The following is a 23,168-nucleotide window of genomic DNA, read 5'->3' as shown; positions in this document are numbered from 1 at the left end:
CGACCTGCATCGAGTTGAACTTTTCTAACCCGTCTCCGCAAGGTGGGGACCCGTTGAGTCATTGACCTGCCAAATTACCTATCTCCTCACAAAACAATTTTTAAAATTATAAATTCTGAATGTAAACCATACTAGTCTCGTACTCTCGTACATCTTATACAAATAAGTTTCCGCAAAATGGTCTAACATTCAATTAACTAGTACAGAAGTTTTTCAAACCACAAAATAGTTTGAAGATTAGGGTTTTTTTTATCTAACTTATAAATTTTATTTTTATTGTTATTTTTATATAGTATAAATTTGTCTAGGTTTATGAGTAAAACGGGTATAAGCGAAGCGGGACATGCAGGGTGGGGCGGGCGGGGCGGGGTAGGTATGGGGTGGGTCTCATGTGATACCCACATCCGCCCACGACGCCCGACAAATGACACTTTTGAAACCCATCTCCGCCCCACGAGGCCACGACCCACGACCCATCAAATTATTACCCGCCCCTGCCCCCGTATCAGGTGGGTTGGGTACCCGCCCCCACTAACATCCCTACTTGCTACTTGCCAGCTCTATTAAGGGAGCAACTTCGTCGAAATCATCGGCCTTACAATGTTAGTAAAATACTCCGCGTTATGGCGTATTAATGTACTTATACAGCATGGCATACGACTTGTTCTTCACGTGAGGTATACCATATTCAGCGGCAAATAATCTTTTAAATTGTTTGTTGAGGTTTTCCAACTGCCATGAATATGAATTATTGAAGCTTGTTTAACAAAACAATTACTTGATATTCTTCATAACTTTTGCACCATTTCTTTGCACATTCTTCATATTTTCTTGGTCAATTCTTCTCCTTTTTCCTCATTTTTGAGTTTCCATCATTCTAAAGACTTCAGCTTTCCTTTCTAATTTCTGGGTTTCATCTTCATTAGAATTTCTATCCATTTTATGCATTTGCTGATTTTAATGTTTATGCCAAGCTATCAGAATTTGATGGTATTTATGTCTTGCAGAATCTGTTTAATTTAGTTGGTATCTGAAAAGATTTGATTTTTGGGTGTTTTGTTGCATTTGGGGATCTTTATTGTGTTTATTTGATTGATTTTAATATGATCAGTATCCATTTAGGTGAATTGAATTGAGCTGGAATTGATTTGTTGAAATTCTTCTGATTTTGATGTGGTGAGTAAATCTATTGGATTTGATTTGTTGAAAGTCTTCAAATGCTTGCTGTTGTGCAATTATAAAAAGGAGGGGGATTCGAAATTGCGAATTACGGCCAAGTATCCATTTGCTTGTTGTACATTAAGGTTGCGTACATCAGACCCTCCTCGACCTTGATATTAGCTTATAGTATGTGATGGAGCTAGTTAGGGATCCATTAACTAGCAATGAAAGCTTGGAAGAGTTAGACATAGAAGCATCAGAGAACACCCCTCTTAGGAATAGGAGAAACCCTAGGAGTGGTTTTTCGGGTACTGTGAGGCGATGGGCGTACATATTTGATGGGAATGGAAGCTATTATACCAAAGATTGGGACCTTACAGAAGGGAGAGGCAAAGAGTTTTGTTGGTATCATGTAGAACTTCCTAAAGAAAATCAGAAACTTTCGATGTCAGCACAGTATCTGATTGATGTGCTTTGTCCTCCATTAAAGCTGCAGGATATTCTATCACTAACTAGCAATGGTTCGTTTTGTGGGTATGTTGATGGTGCCCTTGTTTTTAGGGTCAATTCACCGGGACAGGCTTCTAGTGCTTATACTTTTAGGCTTGCTGCTAGGATTACTGAGAATTCGGTCATTACTGTTTCTCTTGGACGAGTTCCAAGACTGGGGTTCTCTCAAACTGGTCAGTCTTTGTTGTCGGAGATACCACTTGTGGACACTCCTAGAAGCCGCAATGGTGAGGCCAGGGAAGGTAGAGGGGTTGTTATTAAAGAGCATGTGCTCGAATTTCTATTGACAATGAACCATTCTGAAGAGGCTGATAATCCAGTCCCGAATTCGGTCTCTAATCTTGTTATTCATGTTATTGATACATTTGTGGATCATCTTCAAGATAATGTGACTAAACTCGAGGTTGAGTTGGATTCAGTCGAACTTGAGATGGATAGAGGTTGGTATTCATCTTGATATCTTTTTTCAGTTTCTAACATATTTTCCCAGAACCCTTATAGTCAGTTGTTCGGGCACAGACTGTTTCACTCGAGATATAACTCCTGCATTGGGTCTGATTTAGTGACTTACTAGAGAACACCAAATAGCTAACAGATGTTTCTACTTTCTCAGTTATTTCTTCACACCAATTGCTTTCATATCTAAAAAATGTCACTAATTTAGAGGATATGGGATGTCTTGATGTTGCAAAGCAAGTTAACTGATATTGGTTTTGTTTTTTGAATATGCTTAGACCTATATATTTTTCATTAAGTTATAACTTCTGAGTCTTCGCTGCGTAAGGAGTCGGAAATATGCAATTTCACCTTTGTGTTAAAAACACAAAGAGACGTTATCGGATGATTCATAATGAAAATTGTGTTGTCAATTGTATCGATACTTGGTTACTTTATTACTAAATGAGAAGTGTAACAAGTCTTTGGCTACAAACGGAAACTCTGAATTTGGACATACATGATTCGTGTATACTTCTAGACACACCTATGATAGTGTTACTTCATGCGTTTGAGAATATGTGTGGGCCGATTGGACACATTCATCTGTTTTAGAATCAGTATTTTCTGCCATATTCTTCCGTGACTTCAGAGATCATTATCTTATTCTTTCTCAGTAGGCTTCAAGTATCATGTAGTCGAGAAACTTCTTTTATTTACATTTTCCCTAGTTGTTCTTTCATCCATGCCTGTTTGATTGTCTGCAGGCGGATTCGCATTGAAAAAGCAAATGCTAGATGATAGAAGATTCCCCAAGATGCATCTGAATTTGCAAAGGCTACTTCAGGTATTTTCTATCATTTTATTATTTTCTGATCAAATGGTTGAATCTGAGACACATGGGTGTGTTTTCGTTAAGCCGTTAATCCAACCCCCTTGCTTCGCCACTTGTAGAACCTTTAAGACATGAGGGTAACAATGATGTTCGAAATTAATGGCGGAGCTGCATTCAAAATTCAGGCCCACATTTAACTCTTAATTTGCTACAGAAATAGTTATGAGCTCATATGAATTCGCCTGTTATTTTTCGAACAAGGTGGTTTTTTCGAACAGCAGCGAAAAAAAGTTGGTTTACCTCTTAGTTAACAAAAAAATATTATATGAGAATAAATAGCTGTCAGCTGTTACTTATAACTACATAAAATTATTCAAAAATAATATTTGTTGCAGCATCGTAAACTATATATTCTCGTATGATATGATAAAGCTTATAGACAGTCTAGCCTTTTGAGGATTTAGTAGACTAGTATGTCACCTGTAAGATTGCTTCTAGAATCTAGACACCAACTGAGAAGATTGCTGAGCTCATGCTAGACAAGTTATGAGTTTGCTGAGCATTGTTAAGACACGCCAGATACTATACGAACGTTTTCATGGTGGACAAGGTACAAGTTTGTGAATTGTAACATCTGATCCAGGGAAAAAACCTAAAACCCTAATATTCAGGTTATTGGGCCACTGGAACCGGATATTGCATCTGTTTTGGGTCAGAAAATCTGTTCGGTATATTTTTTTACTCACTCCTACCAGATACCACCAGTCTTAGTTTAAAAAAGCGCGTCTGTGGCGTGCCTAAGCGCAAGGCGCATTGAGGCGCCAACCAAATCGCATCAAAGTGCCTGAGGCGCATGCAATACAAAAGGCGCACCTAAGGCGCATGAGGTGCAACTAGTGAGGCACATTACAGTGCAATTCCATTTTTTTTTTCCAAACTCTTTTAGTTTACCCTTTTTTCCTCCCCCTTATCCTTAATTTGCACTTGTTAATACATGTTAGCCCTCTTTAAAACAAAAAAGGGGCTATTCATTCTCGCACAAAATTTGACTGTAAATATAGATGTTCGTTTTTAAAATCATGCGCCTCGTGTCTAAAAGGCACGCGTCTCCGCCTCGCGCCTTGCGCTACATCCTCTTGGGACCCCATCGCCTTAGTGCTCCTCGCGCCTTCTCAAACTAAGCCACCAGTTATGTTCACACTTTCTTACAATTGCCAAGTCCTTGGTATTCAGTTATTCACACAAAGGGCTAGCTAGCTAGGAGGTCAACTTAGCTACTGCATTAGCTCGTGGAAGCACTTTAAATTTGCTTCACTGGCAATGTTAGTATAACTTTTGAAGAATTCTTGATCAATCGGCATTGAAAAGGCATCATGAAAGTATTTTTCTAGGTTTAATAAAAATTCCAGTGAAAGTAAAAAAAAATTGATCTTTAGGTTAATCATTATGCTTTTACTTCTTGGGAGCAGGTAATTGCACATGGGGAGCAAGTATTTCCTCGCATCAAAGAAAAGTGTTCGTCGAAACATTGGTTTTCTCATGAAGACATTGTCTCTCTTGAGGAGCTGATCGGGCGACTCAGGAGACTAAAGGAAAACGTCGGTTTCATAGCTAACCGTGTAACTGCAATTCAGGCTGGTCTAGATAGTTGGCAGTCTGAACAAATAAACAAGAAACTATACTACCTTTCATTTCTTTCAATCGTGTTCCTCCCTCTATCAGTCATCACCGGAGGTAAGTCATTTCAATTAGGAACCATATTCTTTGTTTGCCATTTTGATTTATTGAGAGTAAAATCCTTCATAATGTCCATCTATGTATTGCTCTTTGACTTTGGATATAACCCAATAAATCGAAATGGTTCATTTACTCTAGCTTATTTTTCCATGAAGTATCTGATGATTGTCCAATGACTCCAGTTTTTGTTTATGGGTCTCTTGGAAACCGTTTATCTATGTTGCATATGTTCAACTGCTCAAGTGATTGAACCCTTACCTTGCTTTGAGCGGGATCCTTTATAGGCATTGGGGTAATGATAATGATGAAATGGCCCTAAAGTCCCTGATGTTTGTCTGCAGTGTTTGGAATGAATGTGGGAGGTGTTCCATGGACAAACCAATGGAAGCACCCTGAGTTAAAAGATGGGTTCCGGAATGTCATGTTCCTTTGTTTGGTAATGCTCTTGGTAGTGCTTCTATGCTTCTCTTTTGGATCTCTTTACACTCGTATATGTGCTTGGTGGACAAGGAAGACCTTGAAGCGAAACTGGTCTTTGAACCGAAGGTCATTTATCAAACGAACCCCTAGAGACGGAGACGAAGAACGAGGAGGTTTTGTCCGTATTTGAGGTAATACTCTTGAATGTATCAATAATCTCCTAGATTGTATACTATCACCAAGGCCATTCTTCCGACAATCACAGATTGTGTATCACATAAGAAGTAAGCAGACCTGAGAAATGAATCTCTTAGGTTGTCTTCAGTCTGGTCGACTCATATGTGTTGCTATTGGGGCCGTTTGAGTTAATTTCAGGTGGTCATTTTTGTTCATTTCTGATCATGTCTATTGTAGATATTGGTTAATGTTAGCCGACCCCAGACCATTTTCGGATTATGGCTTTGGTGTTGTATGGTCATGGCTAATACTGTTATTATTCCATTTTCAAGTCGTGTCAAATTCAGCTTCAAGACTACTCTTTTCAGGTTCGGGTGGATGCAAATCAGGTTTGATCAGTTTTTCAGGTCTAGCCACAAGCTGGATTATATGCTATCAGGTCGTAGTTCGTGAGCACCAGCGCCTTTCACTGTACCTCAAACTCCAACTTTTCGGTCACTTTTTAGTCTGATATACTGTACAGATTCTTCAATTCATTGTTGTTCCTGAATTTTGAGAACTCCTTTTAGCATCAGAGTTTTTTTTTGACCAGGTCATGACCGACATCTGTAACTGTATTTTAAGCTTAGTGACCTCAGTACTGTGAGTCTGTGACAAGGCTTTCGTTGTCCCTTTTTGTATCTTTGATGGCTGTTAATTGTTTCAGGCTTGTAATAGATGTAAACTTGTAACTTGTAAGCAAACAGTACAGTTTATTAAATGTAATACTAGCCAGTAACTTGTAACCACCATCCTTTTGTTTCTTTCATGGCTGTTTATTGTGTTGTTTCAAGCTCGAAAAGAGTAAATTCTTCGTACACAAAATAAGTATTCTGTATCTATTATACATGAAACATATATAATTCATCAACTGATAATTCATAGTGAATGAACTCATACAGGCGCAGTCGGCACTGAAGTATCTGTTATACATTCTCTAGTTTTGAATTAAAATGCTACAATATGTCGTCTAGGACCTAAGGTATATCAGGCAGGGTGCATGACGCCGGTGGTGAGTTTGTGTCGTCACTATACATGTGTCTTCGTTGGGGTGTGTAGTGGAGGCTGATGGTGGATCTGGTGTCAGTAGTAGAGTGTTCGAGTCCGGTTGTTTGGTCTAGATGATAGGTGGGTGATGTTGGGAGATAAGTATACTGTTGTAATCGGACTTGGGAGATAAGTATACAATAGTTGAACACTTGAACCCGATAGATAAATTCGAACTACCCAAAATCCAATATGTTTAACTCAAAACTTAAATTACTTTTAAATTACTTGATAATAATGCACTCGTAATATACCTAATCCCGATTCCCGAATAACATGTTTGATACACTTCCACCAAAACCAGCAACCTAAAATATGGTTTCTTTATGGCGCACATTAAAAAACTAATTAATAAATGAATCACAAAAATATTTCCCCAAATATGGTAGATATGAGATGACACATAAGACACAAAGAAAAATACCTAAACAATCTAAAATAAACTCTAACTCAATCTCAACGACCAGTTTATTAGCTCAAATTCTTATTGAGACGATTGTAATAAAAAATTGGGTCTAAACTCTAAGCAACGCATATGGATATACCTAGTTAATAGTAAGTGTAAATCATTGTGAAAAATGTTCTATTTGAAACTGCTTCCTCTTATGATTAAAACTGCTTCCTTTTTTCCCTTTCCTTAAAATTTTATTTTTCCTTTCCTTGGATTGGGTCTTTTCATCTTCCCATAAACGCCAACTGTTTTCTGGGTTCTTTGAGTGTGCTAGTTACTTTAATCATTGTTAGTTCTTTTCTTTTATTGGCAGTTCTCGCTTTTCCTAGGGTTTCAAAGCGTTCTACCAATTGGTGTTCCAAGTGTTCCTGACAAGTTTGCTTTTGTACTCTAGGGTTTGGTTTCGTTTTTTCACTATTTAAGGGAGGGTTTTTGGGGTTGTCTCTCATCAATCATCTCCCTCTGTCTTCTCTGTTTGATCTCATGTCTTCTTTTCACCAGTTTGGTAATGGTCCTCCATTTGGGAATCATGGGTTTTCTGAGGCTATGCCGAATGCACATCAGCAGCCTTTCCATCAACCTTTTCCTAATGCAGCGTTTCAACCTAATGATCCTTTGCATGCAAGAGCTTGGCGGTTCCCAAGGTCGGGTCCTGTGTTTAATCTTGATCCTGCTACTCTTGGTAAGTCTAGGGAATTTTGGAATCAGTGTGTTCTTGGGTTTCTTGTTGATTATCGTATTTTCAAGGCACCGAAGTTGAATGATTTAATTCAACGTAAATGGAAGACTAGGGGTACAATTAAGGTTTTAAAGCTTGGTGATCTTTATGCACTACACTGTGAAGATGATGAAGATAAGGAGGATCTGTTAAGACGTACTTATGCTACTTTCTTTGGGGCTTTTATGGTATTTACTAGGTGGTTCCCGGATAGTATTCCTAGGACTATTCGGTTTCCGTATGCTGATGTTTGGGTGAGAGTCTGTGGTTTGCCGTTCGAGTATTTGACTGATGAGGTAGCTAACGTGGCAGGTCATCTATTAAGCCATCATTATGAGGTTGATTCCTTTGATCCTGTTCCTGACAAGGATTACTTAAGGGTTAGGGCTCGTCTTCAGATGAATCAACCTCTTTCACCGGGTTTCTTTCTCTCTATGGATGGTGGATATCTCTTATGGGTCCAGTTCCGTTATGAAGATGTGTTTAAGTACTGTGTTCGTTGTGGTAAGGTGGGCCATATTGCTGCATGTTGTCGGGAGAGTATTATTTCGATTGTTTCAAATGTGAATGGTCTTCTTGATCGTGCTCAGGAGCGGGGTTTCGCTGTGTTTCAGACTCAAAGCAATCATACGATGTTTAATCTTGATCTCAGGGCTACACCGTCTACAACTAGGTATGTTTCTTCTAATATCCGTCTTGGTGGGCAGGGGGGTTCTGTGTCTTCGAATGAAGCTAATTTTGAAGATGAACAAGTTATTGATTTTGAACTTGGAACAACTCCGGGGGGGGAGGGTTCACCCTGGGATGAGATTCAGTGTGACTGCGCAACCCTTTGCAGGACCTATACTGTTTAATGTGGGTGGTGGTGGTTTTGAGTACGCGGACCCACCTGTTGACCCTATGCATGTTGCTACTGCTTCTGGGGTTCCTGTTTCTGTTGGTGTGCATGAACCGGTTTTTGATATGGGTGTAGCTGGAAGCATGGGTCTGAATGATGCTGGGGTTTTTAATAATAATGGGCTGGTTAATGTGGGTAGTATGCCGGCTTCTGTCCCTGAGCCTATGCAGATGGAGGCAAATGGGGGTGTTCTTGTTACTGGGGTGGGTACTAATGTTCCGGGGCTAATGAATGGTTATACTGCTGGTGTTTCTGATGGGATTGGAGCTGGCGTTTCTGATGGGATTGGAGCTGCTGCTGCTCCTGGTGTCGCCACTGGTGGATGGGTAGTGGAACCAGATTCATTGCCTAATTTGGGTCAAGGTTTTATTGAGGCTGATCCATATGTTGTTTACAGTAATTTCCATTCTGCTGGGAGTCATTTTGACCGTGATCTTCATATTCAGGAGGCTATTCTAAGTCGTGTGGAGAGTGACTTTAACTGGTCACGTATTGAGGATGATGACAGGGGCTATGGTCAGACCTTTGACCCCCCTCCTCAAGGGGTGCCTATTGTGTACCCTTATAATTTCTATCAGTACTCCCCTGGGGATGAAAGACCTTCTGATGAGGTGGGGGATCATTTGGGAAATAATGTTACTATTAATATTGATGATTCCTCGAGCTCTCATTACTCAACTCCTGAATGGCCACTTCATAGTTCAGATTCTGAGGGTGAGGAGGCTTTTATTGAGGCTGATGTGAGGGCAAGATCTGAAGTAAACACTATGTTATCTTTGAACTTGGGATCGTCTGTTGTAGCTGCTGTGAAGGATATGGGTCAGTCTGCTTCGTGTTCTGTCCATGTTAGTGATGTTCCTGATCAGGAGGCTGGTATGGTGTTACAAGAATCAACGGGTTGTGTCCCTATTGCTGTGGATGAGTGTGCTTTGATGGGTGTTGCTGCTGGTCCTGCTATTGCTGGAAAGACTCAGAGAGCTCAATCTGCGAGTGCTTGTTTGGAAAAGTCAGATGTGGGTATTCTGGTTTCTGGGGGTGAATTTGAGTACAGGCTACCTTTCAAGAAACGGAAATGCAGGTCTGAAGCTGGTATAGATGATCTTAAGGATTCCTCTCTTCCTTCTATTGGTTATGCTAAGGCTTATCTCACTCAATTGGCTAAGAAAACTTGCATGGTGGATATGCGTTCTGTAGAGCTAGGCAAAGTTCCTTCTGGGTCTGGTTTTCATATAAGAATTACTGAGGATGATGGTGTGAGCTCGTGTGATGGCTCATCTGTTCGTGGGGAAGGAGTTGCGGAGGTTGGCCTACATCAACCTCCTTGCCAACCATGAATGGGCTTCAATGGAATTGTAGGGGCTTGAATAATGCGCTCTCCCCTATAATTCCGAAATTAAGAGCGCTTATTAGTACTAATAATTATGACTTTATTTTCCTTAGTGAGACAAAATGTAATGCAAGCTTTGTTAGTCCTATGTTTCGTAGTATGGGTTTTATCGAGTCCGTCGGTGTTGATGCAATGGGTAGTGCTGGTGGCCTTTGGTGTGGCTGGAAGAAGGGTTTGATGATGAGATGTGTAACTACATGTAATAACTTCATCATCCTTTTGAATGAAATGAATCCTTCTTTGCCTTGGTATCTCGTTTTGTTCTATGGAGAACCTGAGCAATCTCTCTGTATGCATGTTTTGGGCTCATGGTTAGTTTCCTTAGATTATCCTTTTGTAATTGTTGGAGATTTCAATCAAGTCGAATTTAGTTGCGATAAGCTTAGTTCGAAGACGGGTAGTATCGCGGGAGCTTTGAGTTTCCATAACTGGCGTGTTGAACATGAACTTGTTGATATTCCGTTCAAAGGGCCGCGATTCACGTGGTGCAATAATAGAAAAGGTTTTAAGCGAGTTTATGAAAGAATTGATAAGGCCTATGGTTCAAAGGATTGGTTTCATCTTTTCCCTAATACTGGAGTTAAACATTTGCCCATTCAGATTTCGGATCACGCTCCCATTGAATTATGCTTTAATCTTGTCAAGAACTAACTCATGTAAGAAGCCGTATAAGATTGAATCTTGGAATTTGGATAATGAAGAGTGCTTGTCTCTAATTCGGAGAAATTGGAGATCCGAGTTTATAGGTACTTTTCCGTTTAAATTGGTAAGGAAGCTTGCCTTTATTCGAAATTTGTTACGAAAATGGTCCATTGAGAAAAGAAAGGCTTGGTGTAAGGAGTGGGATTGTTTTGATGAACGAATTGTGAATGCTATGAATTGCGCCATTAATACGGGAAACTCGGATCTAGCTGTTCAAGTTAATAATGAGGTTACTGAATTTGCTAAAGCGTCGGCTTTGTATTGGAAGCAACGTGCGAAGATGAATTGGGCGGTTGAAGGGGATACTTGTACTAAATACTTCTTCAACTGGGTTAAGGGCCGTGCGGGTCGTAATTTTATTCTTGGCATTAAAGACACGCTGGGGAATTGGAGTTATGATCCGGTTTGTATTGGGAATCTTTTTTACAACCACTTTTATGCTATTTATAATCCGGTTAGTGACGTTGTTGTTATGACCTCTGCTGATTCTCAAACTGCATCGCCATCCTCCGTTGATTTTCCAAGGTTGGCGGAGTATGATGTGCTTTTTCATCAGGTAAGATCTATTGTTAAGGAGGATGATTTGGATTTCTTGTCTAAAGCTTTTACTGCTAAAGATGTAAGACGGGCGGTTTTTCAACTTGGTGCCTTGAAATCTCCTGGTCCCGATGGTTTCCCGGCTTTGTTTTTTCAGAAATGCTGGCATGTTGTGAAACATGATGTTATTTCGGCAGTCTTAAATATTCTCAATGGTGGTGTAGTTCTAAAAGAGCTTAATAGGACTTTTATTACTCTTGTTCCGAAATGTGAGAGTCCTGAAAGGGTGGAGGATTTCAGACCTATCAGTCTTTGCAATGTCGTTATGAAGGTGGTCACGCGCTGCATTACGAATAGGATGTCTAGGGTTATGAGTTATCTGGTTGGTGAGTACCAAAATGGTTTTGTTGCCGGTCGGCATATTGGGGATAACGTTCTTCTTGCCCATGAAGCAATTCAGAATATTAATAAGCACTCTTCTGGGGCCTGCGGGAGATTTGCTTTTAAAGCGGATATGAGTAAGGCTTATGATCGTATTCGATGGGATTTTTTACATCGTACTCTTATTTGTTTCGGGTTTCCTAATGGTTTAATTAAGCTTATTATGAGTGTCGTCACAACGGTTTCGTATGAGGTTTTGGTTAACGGTGCCCCTTTGAAGCAATTTCAGCCTAGTTGCGGCTTACGTCAGGGGGATCCACTTTCGCCGTATCTATTTATCTTATGTATGGAAATATTGTCTCATAATGTTCTTGCAGCTGAAGCCAATAGGTCTATTTATGGTATTAAGTTATCAAGAAATGCGCCCTCTCTTTCACATTTATTATTTGCGGATGATTTTATTTTCTTTCTCCAAGATAAAGAGGAGGCTTACAGTAAGCTTAAACAGATCTTGGCTGATTTCTGTTCTGCCTCGGGTCAGATTATGAATGAGTCTAAATCTGGTATTCTTTTCAGTCCAAGCACCACGATGCGCTCCGTGCGGGAAGGTCTGAGGGTTTTACATATTTCAGAAAATAAGGGTATTGGTCGATATTTGGGTATCAGTACTGAGTTTGGTTCGTCTAAAAAGGAGATTTTTAATGCGCTAATTGAAAAGGTGCGACGTCGTATTTCGTCTTGGAATGCTATCTTTCTATCACCTGCGGGAAGGTTGACTTTGATCTCTTCTGTTTTGTCTACTTTATCGAATTATGTCCTATCGGTGTTTAAAATACCGGTAAGTGTGGCTAATAAGATTAACTCCTTATTGTCACATTTTTGGTGGGCTGGAACGAGGTTAAGGTCTACGATCCATTGGTGTAGCAAGAACTTTATTAGTCTTCCTAAGTCGGAAGGTGGCCTTGGAATTCGAAATATTCAGTGTATGAATCAGGCACTGTTAGGTAAGTTAGCTTGGAAAGTCCTGTCTATGAAAGACTCTTTGGTAAGTCGAGTTTTTTACGACAAGCTTATTTGCAATGACGATCTCGTGATGCCTGGGTCTTTAAAGTCTTGCTCGTATCAATCTTGGGGTTGCAAGAGTTTATCTTTTGGAATGGAGTTGCTTTTGGCACACGTGGGTTGGAAACCTGGTGTCAATTCAAAGCTGCGTATATGGAATTGTGGATGGGTTAGTGGAGAGGTACCGCCTCAAACGACGAGATTGGGATTTCCGCCGCCTGACTCTATGTGGTGTTTTACGGTTAAGGATCTCCTCACTCCTTCACTGTGCTGGAATCATGAGCTTATCTTTGATTTGTTTGAACCCGAGTGGGCTCGTCGGATTTGTGCCATGCCTATTTGTAATACTGCTGTTGATGATTATGTCTACTGGAAGCTTACTTGTTCGGGGATCTATTCGGTCAAGAGCGGTTATGCGGTCTGTCTTGCTTCTTATTTACGTACCCATAGTTCGACTAAGGATGAGAGTAGAATTGATGCCTCTACTAAGGTTTTTTGTAAAAAACGGTTATGGCGCTTACCAGGGCCGCAGGTTTGGAAGATTCTTGTTTGGCGAATTTTGACAGACTCACTTTCGGTGGGAGCTGAATTTGCTAGACGAAATCTCATCAATGGGTCGGTGTGTCCTTGGTGTGGTGAAGATGGTATGGTGGAGACTTTAGAGCATCTTTTTAGGGATTGTTTTTTGGTTAAGCGTCTCTGGGCATGTTCCTCGATTGGTATTTCTACTGAATTTTCTACGTCGGTTCGGCTACGTGATTGGATTAAAAATTGGATAAATTATTTCTACACAAAGGAGGATTCTTCTAATACCGTCATTCGGTTCCTTTCTGTTCTGTGGAGTCTATGGCGCAACAGGAATGAAATTGTGTTTTCAGGAAAGTCCTTTTCGACTGAGTACTTTTTTGCATCTCTTACGAACACGACTAATGTGGCTTTGGAAGCGGAGGCACGGATTGCTTCTAATGTCTCGGCTTTGGGGGCTGTCTGCTACGATCCGTTGGATACTTTGCGGAATGAGATTAGTAATCATTTTCCGTTCTTTTTGGTGGGAGATAAGGGGACTTGTGCTCCTTATCGAGTTAAAGTTGATGCGAGTTGGGTAAGTTCTTTACATGCTTCTGCAGGGTGGATTGTCTATGCTCCTAATGGGGATTGTTATGGGACTTTTGCCATCAGTTTTGATGCTGAATCTGCATTACAAGCTGAAGCGATCGGCATTAGGGAAGTTTTGCGATGGGCTGTTAGAAGTAATTTGCTTCACTTGGACTTATCCTCTGATTGTCTTCAACTTCTTCTTCAGCTTGCTAGAGTGGAGTCGTTGCATCACTTGGTCAAGGGAATTCTGCTTGATATTGAGTCGGACCTCTTGTTGTTTCATTGTATTTGCTTTAGTTTCGTACCACGACGTCTTAATAAGGTTGCCCATAACCTAGCTCGGGCTAAATTGGGACTGTAGTTTATTATTTTTACAGCTGCCAAAAAAAAAAAAAAAATGTTCACAATGGTAGGAAAGGTTAATTAGTTTAACAAGTACTCCTTAATTCCTTATATGGATGAATAAATTAACATTTTTTTTTTTAACGAGAGAACCCGTAACCGCTATTTTTGGTGTCTATGGAGTAAACCCCCAAATAGACGGGGTAAAGTGCATACCGCATATTTAAGTCCTCCAAGGATAAAGACTCCAAGTCTAAAAGATGCAGACTCATATCATAAACTTTAAGCAGAGACCCTTAAAATTTCACCCTCCGTAAGTAACATTTTCTTTTACTCGCAACAGCTAGTCTTGCTTGTGACGGGCTAATCCCGTCACAAGCTTGTGACCTCTCAGTCTCTCACAAAAAGGGAGAGGGGACAAGGTGGGGCACCCCCATGTGCTTCCCACTCACCTCTCCATGGGCATCTTGTGAGAGAAAACAGTACCCGTCACAAGTTTGTGACGGATATCACCGTCACAAATGAGAATTTGTGTACTCGCAAAAACATAAACTCACACATTCTTCTAGAATTGGATTTTGAAGTGGAAGACACTTTCTTGGAATGAGATGACGTGTGTTTTTTGCCGAGATGTTTTGGAAACTCCTAATCATCTATTCCTACACTGTCAATATTCTTGGAAGCTATGGATGGATTGTTGTGATGAGTGGAGTATAAATTAGATTTGCCCCATGGAGATTGAGGACGCTTTTATATGGTGAAATGACTCCCCTTTTTCTGGTTTTGAAAGACGGATTTGGGAGGCTATGTTCGTTGCTATTGTGACTCTTATTTGGGAAGTGAGGAATGAAAGCATTTTTGAAAACAAAGCACCGAATTGGTTATGTATGACGGACAAAGTGGTTTTAAGGGTAGGGATGTGGAGTAAAGCTTGGAAAGACAAAATGCCGTACTCGTTAGAAGATTGGATGAACAACTGGAAAACGTTAAGGTCGTGGAGGGGATAAAGTTTTTAGGGTCGAATGTCTTTTATGTTTGGTCTGATGTTGTATGGCTGCTTGTAGCTCTATTTTGTTTTTTCTTTTTGGAACTCTACTCGCTGTAGGTTCTCGGGTTAATCCCCCCCTTTTTTATCAAAAAAAAAAAAAGAATTGAAAAAAGGGTTTTTTGTCAAAAACTACCTTATATTTAGGGGTCTTTGTAAAATAACTACCTTACTTTATTTTGTTTGTCAAATGCTACCTTTTACTTTCCGGCCAAAAAAGTCAAATCTGAGGCGTTGACTTAGTCCACACGTGAGAGCTTATGTGTTTGTTTTACCTTTTTACCTTTTTACCTTTTAACCCTAATCAACCCCTTTTCACTTTCACTTTTACACTCCCCTCATATTACCTCTTTCTCAACAAAACAAGTATAAACCTTTGTTAATCATTCATCAAGTCCTTACATTTGTCTTGATCATTATCATCATCCATGTTCTCAGCTACTCGAGTTTACTTCAAGCACTTGACTAGTATTATTTTTTAAGAAAAACCCTACTTTTAACAATAAGTAATTTGTACTTCTTCATCTCCTTTTTCAATATCTCCAAGTCTTTATAAGTACCATTGTACTTGGATTCAAGTCTTTACAAATTCTCCTCAAAAGATTTTCTATCTTGAAGAGAAGATGGGAAAATGAAATAGGAGGGAGAAAAGGGAAAGTAAAAAAGAGGGGAAATAAGAGGTAGAAAAGACGGGGAATGAGGGATATACAGAAAACAAGAACATAAACATAAGCTCTTATATGTGAACTTTAAGTCAATGCCTGAGTATTGACTTTTTTTTGGCCGGAAAGTTAGAATAGGTACTAAAAATACAAATAAAAAATATAAAAAGTAGCAATTGACAAAAAAAAATAAAGTAAGGTAGTTATTTTATAAAGACCCCTAAATATAATGTAGTTTTTGACAAAAAAAAAGGGTGTTGATTTTCGCAGTACACATTTTACTCATCACAGTACGCAGTTGACAATTATACCCCTCTCATTTTCCCTTCCATTTTCTCTTTCTAACTTCTCTCTAATGTATTCTCTCTAATTTCAAATCTTCATTTTCCTCTAATTTTACCTTGTACTGTACTGTTGTATTCATAAACGATCTATGTGTAAAGAATAAAGATAGGTTGTAGAGTGATAGAAAATTGTTATTGAATTGACGACTTACAGAGGTTACAAATACAAGTATATATAGTACAAAAGAGTTAGCTAGTTAGGGAGACTAGGAGACTAGGAGCTAACTAAAAGCTGTAAACTAGGAAAGAGATAATACACATGTGCAAAATACAAAGTCTAAAACAGTAAGCTAAAGAATAGGAGAGGAACTAGGCTTCTGTTTTGACTTCAGTTTGACGTAGCATTAGTTTGTTCAACACTTCCCCGCAAGATGGACGGTCGGAGACGGAGACCAATCTTGGAGGACAGAGCAATAAACCTGGATTTGTGGAGCGGTTTCGTCAACGTATCAGCTAGTTGATCAGTACCATGAATATGTTGAATGCGAATTAAGCCTTTCCGAACTTGCTCCTTAACGAAATGAAATGATATGGCAAGATGTTTCATACGTGAGTGGAACACGGGATTAGCAGAATAGGTAGTCGCCGAAAGATTGTCACAATAGATTACCGGCGGCGTTGGGTCTGTGAAACCGAGTTCTTGAAGAACAGAAGTGAGCCAAAGTAGTTCAGACGAGGTGTCAGCGACGGCCCTAAATTCGGCCTCAGTTGTGGACCGAGACAAAGCCCTTTGTTTCTTTGAAGACCATGAGATAGGATTACACCCTAGATAAACTATGTAACCAGTGGTAGAAGTGTAGTCCTCTGTGTCTCGTGCAAAGTCCGCATCGCAATACGCATGTAGACGTAGAGGAGTGTTGCGGCTTAAGTGAATGCCCAGATTAATGGTGCCATGGAGATACCGTAAAACACGCTTTAGGGCAAGCCAATGCGTGGATGTAGGATGGGTGAGGAATTGTGCTAGCTTATTAACAGGATAGGCGATGTCGGGTCTCGTAAGTGATAGATATTGGAGACTGCCGACAATCGCTCTATAGTCGGTGATGTTTTCAACGGGTTTGGTAGGTTCTTTGAGAAGGGGTGGATGGGTTAGCATGGGTGTAGTCGCAGGTTTACACTCATGCATTTTGAATTTATGCAATAAATCAGAAATGTATTTTGTCTGATTAAGATGTACACCATGTTTGGTTGGAGTGACTTCAACTCCAAGAAAGAAGGAAAGAGGACCAAGATCCTTTAATGAAAACTTACGAGAAATTTTTGCAATGAACTCTTTAATATGAGATGGGTTGGGTCCGGTAACGACTATGTCGTCAACGTAAACAAGCACAAATAAAATAATGTGATTGGTATTTAGAATAAATAACGAGAGGTCTGTAATCGAGTTTTTAAAATTTAAGCTTAAAAGGTAGGTTTTGAGCTCGGTATACCAAGCTCGAGGGGCTTGTTTTAAGCCGTAAATAGCGTTGTGAAGGTGACAAACATGGTCGGGTTTATCCGTGTCGATGAAACCAGGCGGTTGATCCATAAAGACGGAATCAGTAAGTTTACCTTGAAGGAATGCATTATTGACATCAATTTGATTTAGAGACCAGCCTTGTGACACGGCTATAGAGAGAACGAGCCGTATAGTCGCGGGTTTTATTACTGGACTAAAAGTTTCCGAGTAATCGACCCCGGGTCGTTGGTGAAAACCTTTTGCGACAAGTCTCGCTTTGTATTGCTTTAGAGTACCATCCGGGTTGTATTTCACGCGGTATACCCATTTGCAACCAACAATATTTTCAGCTTGAGAGCGAGGGACAAGGGTCTAGGTTTGGTTACGGAGAAGGGCTTGGTGTTCATCAAGCATCGCGGTTCGCCAACGGGGATCAATGAGGGCCTGTTTTGTGGTTGTAGGGGTGACGTGGGGACTGAGTATAGTGGCGACTTTCGCGTATCGAGGGTTTGGTTTCACAATGTTATTACACAGACGGGTAACAACACGAGAGGGTGGAGGAGGAGGCGGTGGAGGTGGAGGTGGGGGCGTGGCAGAGGGCGGGTTAGTCGTGGTGGAGGGTGTATGGGCAGCAGGTGATGTCGTGGTGGTGGGAGTGTTGGGTGATGAAGGAGTGGACGTGGGTGAGGGTGGTGGGTCAGGTGTCGGGTTTGGGGAGGGGGGTGGTTTAGGTGACGGGTCTGGGGTGGGAGTATGGGAAATGGGAAGAGAGGGGTCAAGGAGAGGGATAGTTAACTCACACCATTTATCAACAGAGGGAGGGAGTGTATCCTTTGTTTTGACAAGTTTTGTATAAGGAAAATTAGTTTCAATGAAGCGGACATGTCGGGATGTATATAGTTTTGCGGAGACGGGATCGTAGCATAGATAAGCACTTTGAGTTGTTGAGTAACCGACAAAAAAGCAGGGAGTTGATTTTGGGTCGAGTTTGTGAGACGTGTACGGTTTGAGCCATGGGTAACAAAGGCATCCAAAAGGTCGTAATTTGTTGTAATTTGGGTCTTGACCAAAAAGTAATTGATATGGTGTTTTATTTTGTAGGGTAGATGTCGGAAGACGGTTTATCAGATAAGCAGCGGTAGTGAAGGCATAGGGCCAAAATTTATTTGGCATTTGAGCATGTGTAAGGAGCGCAAGACCGGTTTCGACAATGTGGCGATGGCGTCTTTCGGCAAAACCATTATGTTCGGGGGTGTGAGGTGGGGACGTGAGATGGGTTATTCCAGTGTCTAGGAGAGTTGGGTTTAGCTTTTTGTATTCTCCCCCATTATCAGAATAGAACTGTTTAATCGGTTTTTGAAAGTAATTTTCAACAATTTTTTTGAAACGGTGAAATGTTGTTAAGGTGTCGGACTTGTGTTTAATAGGGTACAACCAAAAGTAATGAGTGTAGTGATCGACGAAAATTATATAATATTTAAATGAGTCGATCGAAAGTATTGGTGAGGTCCAAACATCGGAAAATATTAAATCAAGGGGCGCATGGGATGTTAAACTGGAGGTTCTAAATGGCAATTTGTGGCTTTTATTGACTAAGCAAGAATTACAATGCAAATAATCAGAAATGCGAAAATTGTAAATGGAATTTAATTTCTTAAGGGTAACATTTGAGGGGTGGCCCAGTCCACAGGCCGCTGGGAGTGGAGCTAAGGCTGGTGAAGGCTGTCGGTTTGATGGTTGGTGGATGCCATTGGTAGACGCCATCTCGAAACGGTCCTTGGATGAGAGTCTCACCCGTCAAGTGATCCTTAAAACAAAAGAAAGTAGGTGAGAAATAGGCAATAGCATTATTATCAAAACAAAATTGAGAGACAGATAAAAGATTTTTGGCAATGGTTGGAACGACAAGAACGTTATTAAATAAAAGAGAGCGAGAGGAAGAAGGAACAGTGAAAGAACCATGGTGGGTAATTGGTCATCCGGACCTTCATAGGGACTATGAAGAGCAAGATTGTCAAGGTCATTGACAATATGATTCGATGCACCACTGTCAACGAGATAAGTGGAGGTGGACGGAGTGGAGGTCGTGGCAGTGTGGGCGTGAGGTGGGTTCGGTTTTGGTGGTGGAAACGTAACCATAGGATAGTCACGTTTAAATTTGGGACAGTCGCTGATTACATGGCCCGTCTCACGACAGTATTGGCAACGACCCTTGAAGGGCCGTGGGGTTTGCTGGGTTGAGGATTGGTTGGCGTGCTGAGTGCGGTTATTGGAGGTGGGTGAGTAGGTGCGATTGTTTGAGGAATACATGGTGTGGTGACTGTTGTAGCGATAATTGTTGTTGTTATGGTTGCGAGATGCAACATTAGCAGCGGGTGGGAAGGTAGGAGTTGGTGGGTCGCGCTTGACAACGAGCTCATGTTGAATGAGTCGTTCATGAAAATCGTCAAAGGGGATTGGTGTGTCCCGTGCGCGAACGGCATTGATGACGTCTTTGTATTGTTCTCGTGGGAGACCATGGATGATTTGAGCAATGATATCCTCATCATCCATGGGTTTACCAAGGTGGGCTAATTGATTTGTGCAAGACTTTATGGCAAGCATATAGTCGGAAATAGTACCGTCACCAAGTGTGATATGGCGAAGACGGTCCTTAAGTTGAAGGATGTGGCCACGGGAAGGTTTGGCATAGGTTAGGGCTAAGGTTTGCCATGCCTCATGAGAGGTATTAGCATCAAGGATAATGGTGGAGACGGATTCATGTAAGGTTCCGGCTAGGGCACCGAGGATTAAGTTGTCTTGTTTAAACCATGTGGTGTAGGCGGGGTTAGGAACCGGGTCTGGGTTGGGTTTGGCTTCTGTGGCGGGTGGGGTAGTGGTTGTAGGTGGAGGCGGGTTCGACCCATCGAGGTAGGAAATCAGTCCATAGCCTCTAAGAAGTCTAGTGATTTGGTAATGCCAAGTACGATAGTTTGTCGGGGTAAGTTTAATGCAATTTGGGAAAGAGATGGAAAGCAGTGGTTTGTTGGGTTCGTCATTGTTTGGAATGAGGGTATTTTGTTGGTTCGACATGGTCGCGTGAAAAACAACAAGTATGGTTAGGATCGATAAAAGGCGTGATACCATGTAAAGAATAAAGATAGGTTGTAGAGTGATAGAAAATTGTTATTGAATTGACGACTTACAGAGGTTATAAATACAAGTATATATAGTACAAAAGAGTTAGCTAGTTAGGGAGACTAGGAGACTAGGAGCTAACTAAAAGCTATAAACTAGGAAAGAGATAATACACATGTGCAAAATACAAAGTGTAAAACAGTAAGCTAAAGAATAGGAGAGGAACTAGGCTTCTGTTTTGACTTCAGTTTGACGTAGCATTAGTTTGTTCAACACTATGTACTACATTGAAAAAAAAAAAATCAAAACAATTACCACTACCACGTACAGTAGCAGACTAGCAATTATATTGAAAAAAATCCCAATCAAAACTATGTACCAGTATTACGCTTATACTACTCCATTCACCACCGCCACACTGCCAACACTCGTCGACGGCGCCTGCCCATGTTGCCGGGCGACATCCGACTACACTCAATATACACACTATTCCACACCGAAGGTCATTTATCAAAAGAACCCCTAGAGATGGAGACGAAGAACGAGGAGGTTTTGTCCGTATTTGAGGTAAATAGCAATACTCTTGAATGTATCAATACTCTCCTAGATTGGAATACTATCTTAGATTGTGGGACATAAGAAGTTCAGGTTGTGATGTAGATTTGTCGCACTAAAAAGTAAAAACTCATTCCACACCTTTAGAATATCTTTGCAGTATGCAGACCTTAAAAATGAATCTCTTAGGTTGGTTTCCGTCTGGTCAACTCATGTACGCTGCTATTGGACCCGTTTGAGTAAGTTTCGGGTGGTCATTTTTGTACATTTTTGATCATGTCTATTGTAGATATTGGTTAATGTTAGCCGACCCCAGACCATTTTCGGATTATGGCTTTGGTGTTGTATGGTCATGGCTAATACTGTTATTATTCCATTTTCAAGTCACGTCAAATTCAGCTTCAAGACTACTTCTCTTTTCAGGTTTGGGTGGATGCAAATCAGGTTGGATCAGTTTTTTCAGGTCTAGCCACAAGCTGGATTATATGCTATCAGGTCGTAGTTCGTGAGCACCAGCGCCTTTCACTGTACCTCAAACTCCAAACTCCCAACTTTTCGGTCACTTTTAGTCTGATATATACTGTACAGATTCTTCAATTCATTGTTGTTCCTAAATTTTGAGAACTCCTTTTAGCATCAGAGTTTTTTTGGCCAGGTCATGACCGACATCTGTAACTGTATTTTAAGCTTAGTGACCTCGGTACTGTGAGTCTGTGACAAGGCTTTTGTTGTCCCTTTTTGTATCTTTCATGGCTGTTATTGTTTCAGGCTTGTAATAGTTGTAAACTTGGAACTTGTAAGCAAACAGTACAGTTTATTAAGTGTAATACTAGCCAGTAGCGCGTAACCACCATCCTTTTGTTTCTTTCATGGCTGTTTATTGTGTTGTTTCAAGCTCGAAAAGAGTAAATTCTTCGTAAACAAAATAAGTATTCTGTATCTATTAGGGTTATTTCACAATAATAATCCATCCTATACCCCCTCTTCTCATATTAATCTATCTTAACGTTTAACTGATAATAATCCCATCTTTGACGTCATTTAACTTACACTAAACTAGTGGAAAGGCTACCTAGAAAACCGGTTAACCATTAAACTCCTTTCTCATATTTAACATGTAACCATTGAATTCCTTACTTATTAACAAAACTAACACCTAACTTTTATTTCCCCAAATCTTTTCAATTTCTTAATCAATAAAAACCCTAGATTAATTCCCCCAAATTGATTTTCTCATTCAACTGTGCATCGAATCAATCAACCAAAATGAAGACAAAATCAACCAAAAATTAGAAAATTAATCGTTTTATTCGTAACGGGGGATGCCACCGCACATACACGGGGATGATTGCTCGAGATCTTGGAGGGGTAAGGGGGCGGACGACCCAAACGCCTGACCAATTTCGGTGGGCTTGTGGAAACAGATTTGGGAGCCCTCTAAGTTTGGGAGGACATGGGAATCGTCTTTTTCGTTCCTGGTTTCGTCGACATGGGAGCACTCTTTTTTTCCGGCGTCATGGGAGTCCTTTTAAGGCTCTTTTCTTACTCTAAATATTGTTGATGAAACTCGTGTTTTTTGAGGCTAGGATTCTTGTCAAATCCCATGAAGAAACTGGAGTCTTAGCTTTTAAGCCCTTCCACGATATTCTTATTTCATCTTTCTGGGTTTATTTGGTTTGATTTTTCTGGGTTTTTAGTAAGTGTAATTTATGGGTTTTGTTTTTGATTTGGGGGAAGTCATGAGACTCCTTTTAAACGATTTTAGGTTTTGGTTATTTGATTAGTGGTTGTGTCTAGGTTGTTGATAAATTTGATTAGTTGAAGAAATGAAGAAGAAGAAACAAAAATGGCAGAAATGAAGATGAAGAAATGTTAATGGACATTATGAAGATTAAACAGAAAAAATAGAAGAAATAACAGGACCTACATGGTCACCTGTTTAGTAACATGTAATAACAGGTCAAAAATGGGGTTGGTCTAATACAAGTTAAATAATGTCAAAGATGAGATTATTCTCAGTTAAACGTTAGGATAGATTAATATGAGAAGAGATGACATAGGATGGATTAT

The 23,168-nt window shown here is 40.4% G+C and overlaps 2 protein-coding genes across 6 annotated transcripts; both read left to right on the top strand.

Moving 5' to 3' along the window:
• The first annotated feature begins 578 nt into the window (after positions 1-578).
• Positions 579-21,952, top strand: LOC141648192 (uncharacterized). 5 transcript variants are annotated; one of them, XM_074456690.1, is made up of 6 exons: positions 579-677; positions 1,123-2,111; positions 2,874-2,953; positions 4,411-4,675; positions 5,020-5,289; positions 21,522-21,952. In XM_074456690.1, exons 2-5 carry the CDS (start codon positions 1,355-1,357, stop codon positions 5,286-5,288), a joined length of 1,371 nt encoding a protein of 456 aa, XP_074312791.1. In that variant the 5' UTR covers positions 579-677; positions 1,123-1,354; the 3' UTR covers position 5,289; positions 21,522-21,952. The 5 variants fall into 5 exon arrangements, with proteins under 5 accessions (XP_074312791.1, XP_074312788.1, XP_074312789.1 ...); XM_074456687.1 differs by lacking the exon at positions 21,522-21,952 and adding an exon at positions 5,644-6,065 and having other exon boundaries at positions 580-677; XM_074456688.1 differs by lacking the exon at positions 579-677 and having other exon boundaries at positions 689-2,111.
• On the top strand, positions 10,258-13,956 carry LOC141649808 (uncharacterized). The gene has a single exon (XM_074458485.1). It carries the CDS (start codon positions 10,258-10,260, stop codon positions 13,954-13,956), a length of 3,699 nt encoding a protein of 1,232 aa, XP_074314586.1.
• Positions 21,953-23,168: the final 1,216 nt, after the last annotated feature.

This window comes from Silene latifolia, chromosome 3, assembly GCF_048544455.1.
Source record: "Silene latifolia isolate original U9 population chromosome 3, ASM4854445v1, whole genome shotgun sequence".
In the NCBI taxonomy this organism is placed as follows: domain Eukaryota; kingdom Viridiplantae; phylum Streptophyta; class Magnoliopsida; order Caryophyllales; family Caryophyllaceae; genus Silene; species Silene latifolia.
Note: the sequence above shows the minus strand (reverse complement) of the source record. Positions and strands in the feature narration are given on the sequence as shown.

Coding starts and splice junctions, on each gene's coding strand:
- LOC141648192 (XM_074456690.1), top strand. CDS start 1,355: ATGGAGCTAGTTAGGGATCCATTAACTAGCAATGAAAGCTTGGAAGAG. Junction 2,954..4,410: donor ATTTGCAAAGGCTACTTCAG/GTATTTTCTATC, acceptor TCTTGGGAGCAG/GTAATTGCACATGGGGAGCA. Junction 4,676..5,019: donor TCTATCAGTCATCACCGGAG/GTAAGTCATTTC, acceptor GTTTGTCTGCAG/TGTTTGGAATGAATGTGGGA.
- LOC141649808 (XM_074458485.1), top strand. CDS start 10,258: ATGAACTTGTTGATATTCCGTTCAAAGGGCCGCGATTCACGTGGTGCA.